The sequence below is a fragment of the Pan troglodytes genome, chromosome 1 (assembly GCF_028858775.2).
Source record: "Pan troglodytes isolate AG18354 chromosome 1, NHGRI_mPanTro3-v2.0_pri, whole genome shotgun sequence".
NCBI classification, from domain to species: domain Eukaryota; kingdom Metazoa; phylum Chordata; class Mammalia; order Primates; family Hominidae; genus Pan; species Pan troglodytes.
This window is the reverse complement of record NC_072398.2, coordinates 76996705-77014708: the sequence shown is the minus strand read 5'-3', so window position 1 is coordinate 77014708 and position 18004 is coordinate 76996705. Positions and strand designations below refer to the sequence as shown.

Genomic DNA, 18004 nt, shown 5'->3' with positions numbered 1-18004 from the left:
GTAAGTTATAATGCTATTCTCTTCATGTGCTGCTCAGATTTACTTTTCTAGTAGATTTTTAACTTATGAATTTAGAGTGCAAAATTATGAGTCTAATAAAGAAAAGTTAAGGTTACTTTTCATGCTAATTGAAGTATCCTTTAAAAAATTATATTAAGGTAATTAATTTGTGGGCAATTACTGAATTTAATGTTTGAGAATTTTTAGATGGGTTTTCACTGAAGTGTTTCTCTTTGACTTGTAGGTATTGCTATTGATTGACATTCAAGTCTCTTACATCAACACCAACCATGAAGACTTCATTGGCTTCGCAAAGTACGTGAAACACTTGATGGCCACATGCATTCCTCCTGTTGATTTGTCTCAAACACACATTGTGAATTTTTACTACAGTTTCACCACCTTTGAGAATACAATCTGTGCCAGGATTAACTCTCAGTGTGCCTACTTAGGAAGTCTGAGCTCCATGGTCGTAGGGCAGGGATATTTACTATTCTCTCAGTAAAGTAGTTGGCTCTATTATGCAGCATATGAAGTGATGTATGTCTTACATACTTATCATCTCATCATTTTTGGATGATGTTCTGCAGTTTGTACTTGAACTCCTATAGAAAAACAGTAATTAATGCATGTTTAAAATTTTGAGGGGAACAGTCTTTCACATCAATTTGAAATACCACATGTAATTTACAGGATGAAAGATGTTTCAACTTTTCTAAGTCAGAATCTAGAGGCCTGTTTTTTTTTTTTTTAAACTTTCCTTTGCGAAATTAGATGTAATCTGTCAGGGTGAACATTTTATTTTCTGTAAAGTGTGTATACAAATATTGCCATTTTTCATATACGTTATCATGCAAATGTTATGGTTAGTTACTCAGGATTGGCTATTCACTGTGTGACATTTTGAAGACCTTGAATGCACTATCTTTTCCTGCCCATTAGTGAAACCAGTTTTTGATTTAAATAATCTTGATATCACCTTTAAAATATATTTTTGCATTTAAGTGGTTCCAACTTCAAGTATATAAAATATAGCCTATTTTATGTAAAATGTAAAACAAAAGAGCCTATGTACTTTTACTTAAACTGAGTATTCAAGAACAGAGACAAATAAAAAAAGACAGAATGTCAAATTAATTTATTTTATTACATTCTGACTTAGAAGAAATGGATATGCAGACCCTGTGACCTAAACTAAACAGTGGCCTGAGGAATTTACAGGCATGTTTTAGGGAGAACAGTCCCAATTATCCAAGTGAAAATTATCTCATCCTAAACTTGGCTGTGGTTGTGATGTCCTAGCCAATTGTGTAAATATCTTTTGCATCCAATGACGATTACTAGTGAAGGGTAGATAAGATTTCTTCCACCATTTTCTGTCTGTGGCATACGTGTATTCTTGTTAGAACCCAACGATAAATATGTGCCCTAGTCTAGTTGTCTTTGCAGCCACCCTGCCCACACCCACTTCTTGATAGGTATTTGCCGCACAGGCATTTCGCACAGACTTGCCCTCCTCTCTTTTAGCCCCAAGACTCTCACCATGTGTTCTGTTCATTTCCTTCTGCAGACTCACCTAAACTGTAACATACATCCTTATCCCTAGGTCCGGAAATTTTTTCCAGGTTTCCTCCACAGTCAGTGAACTCTAGGGAGCCTGTGCCAAGCTCTACTCTAGTTTCTATAGTGGGTGGGGGGGGAATGTAGAAAAAGAAAAAAACTTTTTGCCTTTTAGGAGCTTGCCAAATAATTGAAAAGTATAGAGACACACAAGTAAAAATTTAAACTGACACATTCTTCATTTTCCTCAATGCTTCTCTGAGGAATTTAAAAGACAAACAAATCCTTGAGACATTTAAAATAATAGGAATGCTGCCTTTAATGTTGATTTTCATGGATTACAAATGCCAGTTAGGTTCTTACAAAAATGTAGCAGATGTCGATGTAAACTTGACACAATAACTTAAAAGTGAAAAGGATGCTGCCTTGTTGTGGTACCACAATTAGAAGGGGAAAATGTAGAAAAAGTCATAATCCACTTAGAAAGGTTCAAATTTAAACATATTATATAACCCGTGCTTCAATTTAAATTTCACCTTTATAATCTTCTTGAAACTTTTTTTTCTATGATAAATGAGCTAGAGTTTCTTTTCCAATAAATTTCCATATTTGCTGCCTTAGAAGCTGTTGGACTATGGTTTTATATTGATTATATTGATTTATAGGTTTTCAAGGGCAGGTGATTTTTCAAATTTAAGACTTTCAAGCACAATCTTTTGACGTAGTCTCTCTGTGTCTGGTCCTATTTTTCTGGTCCAGGTGTCTGGTCCTATTTTTCCAGCAGTGAGATAGACTATGAATCTTTATGATATTGGGGAGAAAAAAGAAGCATAGGTAAAACTGCTTTAGAAAGCCAGCAACTCTACACATTTCTCATCTAATTTAAATTGCACACTTAAACCTTCTTTAAAGGACTGATCTGGGAGTCAACAATCCAGGTTGTTTTTCCAGGATATGCCACTGATGAGCTTTGGGTTTTGGCAAGGCGCTCAGCCTTTCTCTATCTGTTTACTGATGTATCAAATGGAATAATAATCCTTGTCTTGTATACCTTTCAGGATTGTCAGAAGATCAAATTAATCAAGTTATGTGGAAATCCTTTAAAAAAAACTATGGTGTAGTCTATAAATGTGAGAGATCCTCCCTGTCTCTCACTCTCTCCACATACATGCACGCGTGCACACATACACACACATACACTCACATTTGATTACTAGATGTACCATTTTACTTTATGATGTAGTTATAATGACTTAAGTATGACTGTCACTGGAATATTTTTTAGCTGCTAATATCATTATCTCTAAATGTGATATTTTGCCCCAAGACTCAGAGATAAATGTCCTTTCCATTTGTATGTCGACTTGGAATTGACATGGGGTGACGTGGGGTGATTATGAAGATGAAGAAATGTTCATTTCAAAATCACTTTGAGGGGTTGTGGTATTTTTTGTGCTTTTAAAAATTAAAAAAATATGGTTGTAGCTATAAATTTTAAAGTTGGCAAGAATGCTGTTTCCATCAAGGAAGAAAAGTCAAGCCATATTTGAAGACAATTATGTAAGTATTTTTAAGTTCCAAAGACAGAAAATTAAGGTCTGGGGTTGAAGAAAACAAGCATTTGTTTCATGAGATTTTTAGAGAGTTGCCAAAAGAGAAGGAACTGCCTCCCAGATTTATAGGATGGTGATGTACATAGTACTTTACACATGTAATTTTTTTCAACTTGGATGACTTTTTGTTCTAATTTTTTAAAAAGTGAAAATGAATTGCTAAAATTGGATTAATAAAATATTTAGTTTCAGAGTAGCATTCAGGACATCTCAAAATTCTTCTTTCTGTTATAGAATTTATACTGTCATGTTTAATATGTGACACTTTTTTTCCATCTTCTAGTTATTTGTTAGACATGGCCTGTAAAATATGTACCGTGTGTAATGTGTCCAAATAAGCACTGCTCTAGGCTTGCTTTGGAATTTCCTGGCTTCTAAATGTTCTTTCAACTATAATATGGTTTCTGAGCCTGAAAGTTCAGCATTTCAGAAGAAAACGTCAAATTTCTTCCTGACGTAAGGGTTTTAATTTGTCATTCTCTTCTTTAGAAAAAAAACCCTAAATTACATATATTTTTACATAATATAGCTAGTTTTTGCTATTTAAGAAAATAAGAACTGGCCCAATTGTTCCTTCATTCACTTCCCCTCGTCCTCAGTAATCCTCTTTTGAACAAAAAGGCAATCTTGTTAGTGGAATGCCTTGGGAAGTGAAATTTCAAACTCCTCTGCTCTTCTTCATTTGTTCCATGACACAATTTGCTTTCTGAGTTACTAGGATTTATGCAGTCCAATGGTTAAAGAGAAAGAGGGACTATAGATATGTGCCGTTAGAGTGATATCTCTATACACCGCAAGCAGCAGACCAAGGTCTGTTTGTTTTTCAATCTGCTCAGTAGGTCTCAACACCTGTTTTCTCACAGTTGAAATGATACAGTGTGCAGATTTCAGTTCTTGTTATTTGAGCACCATGAAAATTCTATGGGTCTTAAGATTTGTTATATCTTTTTCCTGATCCTCTGGAATGCCTCTATTGCCGTTTTACTGAAGGCAGTGCATTTCAACCTTGCCACTAAATTCCAGAGCAATCTTAGTCTTTCCCTTTACATTCTTAGTTTATTTTTCCCTAATGCATAATTATATTCTATTGTAATAATGTTTCTAGTTCCTAATCTTACATGAGAATGCTCTCTCTCTCTTGTGGAATCAAAATTTAGGTATTGGAGTATAAAAAGATCCTTTTTTTGACTTACATGCAAATTTAGGAATTAAATGCTTGGTTGCTTACTGAGATTGTTGTCAAGTAGAAATACAGGATTGAGCAACTTGAAAGGATACCATTCACATATCCTGTTCAAATAAGTTATAAATTCCAATGTTCCAAGCACCATTTTAAAAATAAGTAGACTTCCAGTTTTCTCTTTCATCCTCAAATATGTTATTTTAAACTTCATCTTCATCCTTAACATGAATCTTAGGAGGTAAGTGATTCTTCTTTTGCAGACTCCCAAGTTCTGTAAGATTTTCTTTCATAATAGCCTGAGCCTTCATTAAAGATCCTGGAGGAGAAACAGACATTGTTTCTTCTCCCTTTGGCTTCAGTCTGATTGGACGGAGCCTGGACTATCACAGTGTAACCTGTGATAAGTTACACTCTTGGGACTCTTGTGAAGTGTTCATAATCTTTCTTGGATAATATAAAAGAACAGTCTAAAAGAGCTTTACTCTGTAGCACCATTGCACAATAGAACTTTCTGAGATGATGGAACTATTGTATAATCTATGCTGTTCAATACAGAAGCCACTAGCTGTATGTGGCTATTGAGCAGTTGAAATGTGGGTAGTGCAATGAAGGCAATAAATTTTTAATTTAATTCAATCTAATTAAAGTTTTAATCTGGCTACCAGCTACTGCATTGGACGGCAGAGCCCTACAGTATAGTGACTCCGGCTGATGGCTCTGGGACCTTCACTGTGGGTCCTACTTTATTGACAGCTTAGTGGTGACCTATGGTGGTAGCTACTAAGAGAAAGAGCAAGGAAGCCTCTTAATTGCTACTAAACAAGTCTAAAAGAGCTTCTTTACTCTATAGCACTGTTGCACAATAGAAGTTTCTGAGATGATGGAACTATCATATAATCTGTGCTGTTCAATACAGAAGCTACTACCTGTATGTGGCTGTTGAGCAGTTGAAATGTGGGTAGAGGTAGAGGCACACTCTGATATTTGCTATGGAATCTACATCTCAAAGGGACTCTCCATTTCCTTAATGCATCTGAGCCCTCTTTGAGTGGCCTTAGTCTGTGTTCCATTCTCTTTTTCATCTTCCTTTCACTTTTTGGCCCACTGCAATCTAGTTTCTACCACTCCACTCCACTGAGACTGCTTTTGTCCAGGACAAAACAGTTAATCCAATGGACAATTCTGAGCCTTTCATTTGACACCACCGTTAATCACTCCTTGTCGAAGAGATCTGTTCCTTTGCTTCAATAACCTTCCACTCTCTCCTGGTTTTCCTCTTTTCACTCTAGCCACTTCTCAGTCTTTAGGAGCTCTTCATCTTCTGATCATGGCTTAAGAACTATTCTTTAATCAATTTTCCACCTAGACCCCCTTCTTTTCTCACTCACTGCATTATTCCTAATGGATCTTACCCACTCCAATGGTTTTAGTTGCCAACTTTATCTGATGACTCCAAATCTAGATCTTCATTTCAAGACTTTTCACTGGACTATGTACCATATTCAGATGTCTACTGGACATCTCTACTTATATATCCTAGAGAAGCCTCAACCTTCTAGTCCCAAACTAAACTCCTCATCTGCTCTTATAATTTTTAACTTCTATATTGTTCCCACTTTCTGTGGATGGCACCTCCCAGTCCTATTCTTTGCTCCTTTTTCCGCTCATATCTTTGTCTCCATCCATCTTTACCAAGTTCATGTGATTCTATCTCCATAATATTTTTTGAATTCATCTATTTCTTTCTATCATCATTGCCACTACTAAAGTTAGTCTTCTCTTACTTGAGTTACTACAACAGTCTCTCTGTACCCCTGTCATCCTCTTTCTCATTCCTTCTGAGATTCTCTGTTACTTTCAGAATAAAGTCTAAACTTATTAATGTAATTTCCAAGGCTCTCTATAATCTGTATCTTGTTTACCTCTTCAGCCTGTTCTATTGTCACTATCCCTTTCTACTCTACTCCCTAACTCCATGCTGCAGCCAGTCTGACCACTTTGGGATCCCTAACTGTACCATACTTTTGCTTTAACACATGCCTATGATATGCTTCTTCAAATTATTTAGGTTTCCTAGTACAGATGATCATTGATAGTCTGGTTGTAAATAACCCTGGCATCAAAACAGAATTCCATACATATTTCTTAAGATACTACCATAAACCCTCTGCTAGGTAATGTCAGTGATGAGAGAGGTAGAAATACCAAGATTAATGCTCTTGACTATCAAGGAGCAGGCATTGTTGGAAACCCAACTATAATACAATCTTGTTTATAAAATACAGGCACAGACCAAGGCTTTGGGAGTGCATGAAAAGGAGAGATAACTGGAGGTTTCTAAAAAGGCATAATTCAGGCATGATGCTTGATTGGAGTTTTAAGACTGGACAGAACTCCAATAGTCAGAGACAGGGGGTCTGGGCTGAGTGCTTCCTGTCTTCTCTGCTCGAGTCAATATTATGCATTTCAGGGAACTAATTTGTACTAAAACATTGCCTTGATCATGTCACTTGCTGGCACAGAAACATGGAATGTTTTCTGCTGCCTTCAGAGTAACAGCCAAATTCTCCATAACTGGCCCCAATGTACAGTTATTATACTCGATGGCTTTTGAGATCACTTACAAACCCCAGTCTATGATTGGATAATTCTGCCATAATAGTTTTACTCTCCACAACTTCCCCATATGCCTCATCTTTCTACCTCCTGGCTTTGCTAATACCAGTCTATTCTCTTGGAACGTAGTCATTTGTTTTCCTTTATTAAAGTTTATCTTCTTTTCAAGTTTGCTACAAACATTTCAGATCATATCATCTGAAATTATATTTCTTGTCCCTGAACATTCAGAGAAATTACAATGGTATAGGATTTATTTGATAAATGGTCACACATCATAGACAAGGATAGGAGACTGTGCAAAAAAGTGTTGAGCCAAGAGATAACATTAGGGGTTCTCTGATTGTCTTCTAATGTACTCTTATTTTTATAAAAGTTTAAACTTCTTGTTATATACTTTTAGAATCATTATGTCTCAGCATACACCAATTTGGTTCTACATTTTAGTGTTCTGGCAAAGCCTTCCACAGTGACTTGTGTGTAGTAGGAATTTATATGACAAACGACAAATGTGCGTGCGCACACACACGCACATATAAGGAGATATGGGTAATTATATCCCACATTTAAAACAGAAGCACTTTGTTTTTGCTTTCTATTACATCCTCACATGTTTATTAGTATAGATTTTATTTTTTATTTGTTATTTTTGTTTTGTGTATGCATATCATTACTTGTACCAGACAAATTGTAGGCTTTTGATAACAAGAACTATACCTTATTCATATTTTTATCTGCTACGGAGTTCGTGCCCTATAGTTTTTGATTTATGTTAAACTAAAACACCATACATAGGTATGTTTTATAATATTTCAGAGTTAATTGGTTAAGTAACTATATCCAAGAACATGTCCAAGGGCTCAAGTTAACTTGCAAGTCCTTACAGGTTTTCTAAGGAACATATTTTTAAATAAATGTTTTGAAATACTCTCAGTTCAATTATTATGCAGAAGAATTATGAGAAAGAATGTATTCTAAGCAGGCAGCTTTTTTTGTTGTTGTTGCTTTTGAAGTAACTTCAAGTAGCTAAATACATCATTAGCAACAGAATGTTTAAGTTTATGGGGCCAATTGCTGCAAAAAGATTATTCTTTAGGTGGAAAATAGAGGCAACTTAGTGTTTTTTCTAACTCTAATATTTGAGATTGGCTTATAAAGTAAATCTACTTTTCCTTTGGCATATTCTTACAAGTGGTAGATCCTAAATATGCATTATTTCACAGATGGAAACTGTCAATGGACATTGTCTTTATCTAGTGTAGCTTATAAGCTTCTGAGAGTAATTTTGCATCTCAAGGAATATTGGACCTAAAAGGAACCTAAGAAACAACTTGTTTAGTCCTCTAGCCCTCCTCTCTGTCTCTGTTTATGTCTGTCTCCTTTATGACACACATATACACATTTTATAGCTGAGCGACTGAAGTCCATTTTGATCAAACTTTTCACCTAAGGTAGCAAAGGAGTCATTAACGATCTTTGTGGCTTTTGCTTTACGTTCAACTTCTTTTCCCTTAAGTGATTTGAAGGGGACTGATACATAATTTTAGGGTCTACAATAATTTGTTCAAAGTAAGCACCTGTGGGTCTATCACAGGTTTTCACCACTAGTCAGTGCTTCAGTGAAAACATTATTCCTAAAACACAATTATGGTGCTTGGAAGAGATAAACATAACCTATGAAGGTGTCATGATCTCATTATAATAGTAGTTTTCTCAAGCATTCCTGGAAGAGCAGGAAGCCTGGAGGGTGCTGGAAAAGTGACATTTAATGTGGAAAAAGAAAGTAAGGAGGAGATCTGAAGCCCTTAGGAGAGTGCTACTCAAGACGCTGTGTGCGCCAGGGCATGAGGGCAGCCAGAGGGCGGTGTGGGCATATTGGATCCTGGTCACCTCTTTCACAGCCTCACCTACAAGACCTGAGTAATGTAGATTTAGATTGTTCAGAGAAGTGGTTAAAGAGGAAATAATTTCATGGTAATTAAGAGGATTAACCACTTAACAGAAAGCTGGAAAAATAAAAAACAAGGAAGGAAGAAGTTGAAATTAGCAAATTTTAAATTGGAAAAAAATATATACACAAAATATTTTTAGCAACCAAATACAGTATGGCCTTTCGCCACCCACCCCCTGCCCACCTTCAGTTGAATGCAGTGTTTTTTCATGAGTTTGAGTGAAGGAAAGCAGCTTAAATGTATCAGAGGAGTTTATTAAAAACTTATTTTGATCAGCTGTTCTAAGTGTGGTGTTGATTTCTAACTTGTTACTGCAGCACAACATCCCATCACTTTAAACAGTTGACTGAGGGCTTTAGTCTCCCTTTTCTCTATTTTAGACTATTTCATTGATCTCCAAAACAGCTTCCATAAACTATTAAACAATCTGTAAGAATACTGAGTATTGCTGATCTTCCCAGAATAACCAAAATGAGTTGTGTTTCTTATATTGATAGGTGTTTATTCATGGATCCACCAAAAGAAAGCCTTTGTCCTTTTGAGGGATAGAGTAACCTAGTGATGAAACGTGTGGGCTCTGTTGTTAAGTTGTTGGAGTCCTTTCTGGCTTTTAACCCTCTGTGCTTATGTCTAAAATGAGGGTTATAATGGCATCAACTTCATTGGGCTTTTCATCAAACAGATATTTCATGAAACCAACCATGTGCCATGTCCTTTGTAGGCCCTGGGGATATAGCAGTGAACAAAACAGACACAAACCCCTGCTCATTAGGAGCTTACAGTCTAATGGAAAAGGGCAGACAAACACAAAAAATAAATACACCGTGTAGTGTGTCGGAAGGTGAGAAATGCCAGACAGAAAAATCAAACAGGGTAAAGGGGATGACAGTCTTGGAGGAAGGGAGGGATGCGGTTATAAATAGGGTGGTCAGAGTAGTCCTAACTGAAAAGATGGATTTGAATGAAGACTTGAGATGTTGGGAACCATGCAGATGAAAGCGGGAAGTACATCCTAGGGAGCTAGCTTGCCTGAAGGCTCTAAATGGGAGTGTATTGGGTGGGTTTGAAAAACAGCAGATGCCAGTGTGGCTGGAACTCTTCAGGGAACAAGGTGAAGGGTAGGAGGAGATGAGTCAAAGAGGCAGTGGTGGGGGTTGCTTGAGTAGGGCCTTGTAGACCCTTGTATGGACTTTGGCTTTTACCATTAAGTGGAATGGTGTTGATGCAGTACACAGTTTCGAGCGAAGAGTAACATAGTCCTTCTGAAAGTATCACTCTGGTGTCTGTTAAGAATAGACTTCAGGGAGACAAGTGTGGAAGCAGAGACCAGAGAATAAATGATTACAGTAATCCAGATGAGGGATGGCAGTGTCTTGGACCAAGGTGGGACCAATGGAAGTGATGAAAAGATGGTTAAATGTTAAATGTATTATAAGAAAGTAGTCGACAGCATTTTCTGATGGTCGGATATGAGTTGTGAGAGAAAGAGGAGACAAAGATTTTGGCCTAAGCACTTGGATGTATGGTATAGAATTGCCACTAGTTAAGAGGAGGAAGGAAGACTGTGGGTGGAACAGATTTTAGGGGGGATTTCAGGAGTTTAGTTTTGAAATATTAAGAGTGATATGCCCATTAAATACCCAAGTGATGAGGTTAAGTTGTTAAAAACATCAGTAAGTCCAGAGTTGGGACTCATACATATTTGGATCTACATGGCAGATCCAAACCAGAGATGCATTAAAGGAGTTGTCAGAATATATTGGAATTCAAAGCAGTGAGACTGGACAATATCACAAAGAGTTTGTGATGCGGAGCCATGCTACTTGGTACTATCACTTATTAGCTGAGTGATTTTGGGAAAGTCACTTAGCTTCTCTCCTCATCTATAAAACAAGAAGAATAATCGTAACTGCTTCATGGGGTTTCTGTGAGAATAAAAATGATTAATATCGATAAAGCACTTAGAACATGGTATATACTCAATAATCATTAACTTAATTTCCATTACAACTCTCCTCTGTACCTGTGAGACATTGCAAATATGTCAACTCGTATGTTATTAATGTTACAATGCAGCTTTTCTTTAAGTGGTGTTATTATATTTTTGGTTTATGTGCTACTAGGAGTTATGTGCTATTAGGAGTCCCATTGAGTTGGTTTTGCTTCCAGAATTAAACTGACCTGGAATTTTGGTATTAGGTCTGTCTCCATTGATTTTTTTTTTTAAAGCCTGTATAAATTTTAGTATTTGTTACTTGTTTAGGAAAAAATTATATGTGTCTCTTCAGTGCTGCTTTCCTTTGCTTTTCTCAGTGCTCAGCAGAGGAGCAGTCAGGTTCACAAGAAAACCACAATTGGAAATCAGGTAGGAATTGCATAAGAGAATCAGTGTATGCATGTCCCAAAGAATTTGAACTAAATCTCTTGATTGACTATTTTTTAATGCAAATTAATCACGTGCAAATTTTGCTTGAAATGCAGCTTTTCATTTTGATTTGTTTTTGCTTTTAAAATTTTTGGAGTGAATTGCATTTCTTTTTGGCTATTTTGTGCAGTTAACCATATTGATTTATTTTAAATAACTTTTCTGCTACTTGCTCTGCATTTCAAATTTGACTCCTCATGTCCTATTTTGCTTGCTTACATTACCCCTAAGTTTAATTTAACGTTGAGTTTGTGAGTCAGTTGAAGGTTAAAATGTGGTGAGTAGTTGCATGAGCTTTCTGGGGTTGCTAACTAGTTCACACATTTGCACAGCTTGGTATCAGTGAAGGGACCGCTCATGAAGAACGCAGTTGTTGGATGTAATCTCTGCCACACTAAATTCTTGTTGGTTAATGAAGATGTTAATTCCTAAGAAGATCTGATCTTTTGAGTTTTTGTGTTTTGGGCTGACCAGCTGTCTCTGACTAATAGCGCTCTGCAGAGATTGTATTAACTCGACAGTTTGCTGTGTCTTTTATGTTTTATGTGATAATGAATATTTGCATTGTTATTTCTTTTCAAGTCAAAACAATGATGGTGTTATAGTTTTTAAAAAACGTTCAGAGGTACAATTATTGAACAAATTGAAACCTCTGCTCTAGATTTTTTTCCCATTGTTTTGAAAGGAGAAGAGGTAATAACAGACTTTATTTTAAAAACTTTTTTTCTGAACTAAAGCATATAATTCTTTGCTATTTCAGGGAACCAATCTTCCGCCTTCAAGGCAAATTGTACGAGCTAAGTTCTGTAAGCTTTACTGTTGCTTTTTCATTTAGCTTCCCAAGGGCACAGTTTGTCTTTAACTGATTAACTCAACTAGCGCTTGCTACTAATTTTTTTAAAACTTAGGTTGTCTTGTCTGTAACACCCTATCATTGAAATAAAAATCCTCTTAAGAGGGTTCATCCCTTCACTGCTAATAACTTGCTGTGATTGAAAGGTATGAACTAGTAAACTCTAAAATGCTGTAATAATAAACCCTTAACACTGTGGGTGCTTTGATATTTCTCTAATTTTAATGGTCCTTAAAATAATTAAAATCATTAATGATCTTCATCTCTGTCCTTTTATGCTATGTTGTTATGAGGTGTAAGCCTTTCTCTTCCCCTTGTATGATAATATTTCCAATAAATGTAGATGATGCTTCTAAAAGGTGGGTAAATATTGATTATCTGATTTTGCTGTGTTTGTTGATAAGCCTACCCAATACCAATTATTTGCATTTATTTAAAAAAACAGAAAAGCAAAGTTATATTGATGGACATTTTATATGGCTATAGAGTTAAATCTTTGAAAACCAGATACTATGTCTTCTTTTATGGAAGTGTAAAAACATTGTCATAAGCATTTAGAAAAAAAATTAAACTCCAATTTCTACCACGGATAAAGCAGGCTTATTCTTCCAACTATGCACAGTTTGAGAATGAGATTGGAGCATGGGTCAATTATCTGCCCCATGATATTTTGGGAAGACACAGGTTTTAGACCTAGACATTCCTGGGTTCAAATTCTGTTCTGTCACTTAAGAGCTATGTGGCCTGGGACACATTGTGCCTGAGTTTGCTCAGCTGTGTGATGAGAGGAATAGAAAATATCTCTCAGGACGATGGTGGGATTCAGAAATGATATACATAATGAGGTTTGCAGCCCAGTACCAGATATGTGCCCTGTAAAGAATAGAAACATTACTCCCAAAAGTTAGGTGCTGTTTCTTTAAACTCTTGGGAGAAAAAGTTTAAGTACAAGAAGATTATAAAATTTATAAAATGAGAACAACAAAACACTTGGGAAAATTAGAAGCTATGGAAATTGTTCTGATGCCTGCAATGCCCAGATTGTGGTTGGATATGATATAAAGGATTTACCCGTAAAAGTTTCTTCACAGTCAGAAGCATCGCTTAGCTCACAGAAGTATGTACATGTAGGAAAATCAATAGTATAATAGCATATTTGCATACTTTAGATCAGAGGAAACTTGGAACAGCTTTCAGTTATATTACTTCCAAATGCTCAAATCATGCTAATTGTGTTTCTGTGACTTTGCTTTTGCTGGATACTTCAAAGCCCACACATTATGGAAGTATTACATCTCAAGATAATAGAATTGGGTGAGTGTTATAATGGAATATAGATTCCTTATCCAAAACTTCTGGGGCCAGACATGCCTTGAAGGTCAGAATTTTTTGGACTTTATTAACTATATCATATATTACCCTACATTTTGTGGAGTTAGAGACAGCACCATATAATGAAACATATTCTATTTCTGCAGTGAAACAAAGGAATAGTCACACCAAGTAAGCTTTTAAATAAAAGATAAATCCTCTCACATCAGATCAGGTTTTGTTGCCAAATTTGCTAAGAAAAAAGCTTTCAATTTACAAGCAAGGGATTATGAACTAGAATATATTATTTTCCAGAATCAAATCCAATAATGTATACATGATACAATATATTTTAAAGGATCTTCAGTAGTTCTTCCTACTTAGCAGAAATAAACCATAATGACTTGAAATTTTCTTTATGAATCTGAGCATATGATGTTGATTGGGGTTTATATGAAAACAGTTTTGCTTATTAAGAGGCTCAAATCCAGGGAGTTTGGGGGCCCAGCCTTCTGACTGATGCTGGCTTTTCTGGTTGGTGGGGCTGAAACACTCTGCAGCATCCTAGGAAGTCATTCATCCATGCTGCTATCCTCTTAGGGCTCCTGGTTGTAGAAGATTGTTGTGCAGCATCTGTTCTGAAATATTTTAGAAGGATTTAAGAAGGGCAAAACTCTTCTTTAAAGTCTAAATTCGATTTGTTTATATCTGCCTAGAAATTATAATAGTTTCACAAGTTGATGTCAGCAAATGTACAAAAAAATGTGAGCACATAGTTTACCGAAAGCTGGACTGCTCAAAAATTTAAATTTAACCTTCATTCATCCTTCCACTCATGTATTCAAAACCTATCTGTGTCAAAATGTGTGGTGGGTGTTTAGAGAAGCATGATGATGCATCAATCACAGGCCTCACCCTCAGGAAGCCCACAGCCCAGCGGGGATGATGGTAAGTAAGCAAACTGAAGTCCACTTCCTTTTCCAAGGCTAGCTACTGCTGACCCTTCAGGTCTTACTGAAACATCACTTCTGCAAGAGGCCAGCCTTGGTCACCAGATTTAAAGTCACCCTCCCTTCCCAATGCCTTTCACTATCTATTACATTTTATTATTTGAAACAATCTTATTTATTCACTTATTTATTATTTTTTGTCTTCCTTCATTAGGACGTAAGACCCATTAAAGCTATTTTTATGTTGCTTAAAGCAGTACAGAATTATAGTAAGGTTTTAAGCACAATCGTATTAATATTTGTGGAGAAAGGCTTTGAAGGTGAGACAAGACTGGAAAAAGGAGATTAGTTAGAAGGCTGTTGTGGATGAAAAATTGTGGTGATCCGGGCTTGGGTGTTTGTACTGAATTTGAGGAAAAGCTGAGGAATTCAAGAGATATTAAGTAGGAAGAATCCAAAAAATCTGTGATAAATTGGATGTCGGAGAGAGGGCTGGAGGTTGTCTTCAATGCATCAAGATTTATGATTTAGCTACAAGTAAGATGGTGCTGCTCTTCACAGAGAAAGGAGCATAGTGAAAAAGTCAGATTGGGATCCAGAGTCATGAAAGTTAGCTTTCTGAGTATGAGTCACCATGGGAGTTTGAAGTAAAAATGTCCAGTAGGAAGTTGGATAAAAGTGTTTAAGTCCAGAAGTGACAGAGAACTCTTTCTTCCAAAGGTATTGGAGAGTCATGGAAGGATTTCCAATAGGGAAGGGAACTCAACTGATTTTTATATTAGAAAGGTCTGTAATGGAATAGTTTGAAGGAGACAAACTAGAGATATGGGAATTGGTGAGGATGCTTTTGAAGTTATTCAGGTGAGAGAAACATTGGTTGCGGGTAGTATTTAGCAGAAGGAACAGATTCAAAATATATTCAGAGGGTAGAATTGGAAGGGTTATAAAGAGTTCTCAGGGGGTTAAGTCATCCTCCTAGGCTTATGGCTAAGGGCATGCACTGACAAAGGGAGTGCAGGAGAAGGGGGAGCAGGTGTAAGGGGAGATGAGAGCAGAAGGTGCTGATTTAGGGCCGGGCACAGTGACTTATGCCTGTAATCCCAGCACTTTGGGAGGCCGAGGTGGGTGGATCACAAGGTCAAGAGATTGAGACCATTCTGGCCAACATGGTGAAACCCCATCTCTACTAAAAATACAAAAATTAGCCAGGCATGGTGGCGAGCGCCTGTAATCCAAGCTTCTCTGGAGGCTGAGGCAGGAGAATCACTTGAACTCAGGAGGCAGAGATTGCAGTGAGCCAAGATCACACCACTGCACTCCAGCCTGGGTGACAAAGCAAGACTGTCTCAAAAAAAAAAAAAAAGAAAAAATAGAAGAAGGTGCTGATTTCAATTTTGTGCTTATTGGAGATATCATTGGGGTTTGAGGTTCAGGACTCATGTACACTGGAGACATAAGTTTCACTGTTGTCAATAAATACATGGTATCCAAAGCCGTGGGAGTACATGAGACCACCTCCAAAGGATGAGAACATAGAAAGGAATATAGGACTTAAAGCATGATGGAGAAAGAAGAACTGGAACTGAATGGGGAACTGAAAAGGCAAATAAGAAGTGATGAGAGAGGTAGGAAAACTTGGAGAGTGGTTATCATGGGAAATTCAGCCAGATATCGGGCAAAATTCACCCCCGATATTTCACATAGGTTCTTTTCTATTTTCCCTAAATGTTGGCTGGTCTGAGAAATAAAGGGACCGAGTACAAAAGAGATAAATTTTAAAGCTGGGTGTCCGGGGGAGATGTCACATGTTGGCAGGTTCTGTGATGCCCCCTGAGCCGTAAAACCAGCAAGTTTTTATTAGTGATTTTCAAAAGGGGAGGGAGTGTACGAATAGGGTGTGGGTCACAGAGGTCATGTGCTTCACAAGGTAATAGAATATCACAAGGCAAATGGAGGCAGAGTGAGATCACAGGACCACAGGACCAGGGTGAAATTAAAATTGCTAATGAAATTTCAGGCATGCATTGTCATTGATAACATCAGGAGACAGGGTTTGAGAGCAGACAACCGGTCTGACCAAAATTTATTAGGTGGGAATTTCCTCATCCTAATAAGCCTGGGAGCGATACGGGAGACTAGGGCTTATTTCATCCCTACAGCTTCGACCATAAAAGACAGCCACCCCCAAAGCGGACATTTTAGAGGCCTACCCTCAGGGACGCATTCTCTTTCTCAGGGATGTTCCTTGCTGAGAAAAAGAATTCAGCCATATTTCTCCCATTTGCTTTTGAAAGAAGAGAAATATGGCTCTGTTCTGCCTGGCTCACCGGCAGTCAGAGTTTAAGGTTATCTCTCTTGTTCCCTGAACATTGCTGTTATCCTGTTCTTTTTTCAAGGTGCCCAGAGTTCATATTGTTCAAACACACATGCTCTACAAACAATTTGTGCAGTTAATGCAATCATCACAGGGTCCTGAGGTGACATACATCCTCCTCAGTTTACGAAGATGACGGGATTAAGAGATTAAAGTAAAGACAGGCATAGGAAATCACAAGGGTATTGATTGGGGAAGTGATAAGTGTCCATGAAATCTTCGCAATTTATGTTCAAAGATTGCAGTAAAGACAGGTGTAAGAAATTATAAAAGTATTAATTTGGGGAACTAATAAATGACCATGAAATCTTCACAATTTATGTTCTTCTGCCATGGCTTCAGCCGGTCCCTCCGTTCGGGGTCCCTGACTTTCTGCAACAAGTGGTAGAACAAAAGCTAAAGGGAGAGAATGTTTCAAGGAAGGAATAGTCAATAGTTAGATGTTTCTAAGAGCTCAAGGAACTTGGAGGAAGTTGTCAGATAGTTGGACTGTGGAAGGTCCTGTGCAGGTTAGGGACTATCTGAGGGTCCAGTGACAGCACGAATTCTCTTGGCCTTGTAAATTGCTCTTCTGCTCTACAGTTGGAAGGTGGCATAAAGCTGAGGACACAGACAAATGAATTGATATTCTGAGCTGGTGTTTTTCTAGGGAGGCAGCATGGAAGGTCAAGAGAGAAGATGAGTTAGAGTTTTTAAGAGAGACAGGTTGAGGTAAAGGACTGTGTAATCTCACATGAGTAGCTTTAATTGATGTATTAATCAGGATAGATTAACCAGGTAACAAGCAACCTCAGGATTTCAGTGGATTAGCATAATACAAATTTAATTCACCCTGCTATAATAATTCAATGAAGGTCATCAACATGCAGGGAGATACCTTGCTTCACATGGTCAGTAACAGACTGGGCTTTGGAATCCCAGAGATTCCAAAATCTCCCTTCTCTGCCTTCTCCTGCATAGAACCTGCAAATTTCATTCTTGCAGCAGGTGGGAAAGAGACAGAAGCCTGGGCAAGGGAGGTTTTTAAGAACCAGTCCATAAGTGGCACACATCATTTCCATTTCGTTGAACAGAACTTAGTCATTTGGGCTCACCTAGCTGCGTGGCAAATAGAAAAATATACTCTGAGCTTGTGCCCAGGAAAAAAAAAAGACAAAAAAAGATGAT

The 18004-nt window shown here is 37.2% G+C and overlaps 1 protein-coding gene across 13 annotated transcripts in view; it reads left to right on the top strand.

Moving 5' to 3' along the window:
- Positions 1 to 18004, top strand: part of DNM3 (dynamin 3) — a 576659-nt gene that overhangs the window by 242426 nt on the left and 316229 nt on the right. For 7 of the 13 annotated variants that reach the window (XM_054673217.2, XM_016932653.4, XM_016932631.4 and 4 more), the window contains exons 12-13: positions 245 to 315; positions 11238 to 11289. In XM_054673217.2, the coding sequence (XP_054529192.1) occupies positions 245 to 315; positions 11238 to 11289 (123 nt within the window). Of the gene's footprint in view, positions 1 to 244; positions 316 to 11237; positions 11290 to 12109; positions 12140 to 18004 lie in introns of all 13 variants that reach the window. The other 6 variants (XM_024350123.3, XM_016932626.4, XM_063811490.1 and 3 more) reach the window with 1 other exon arrangement.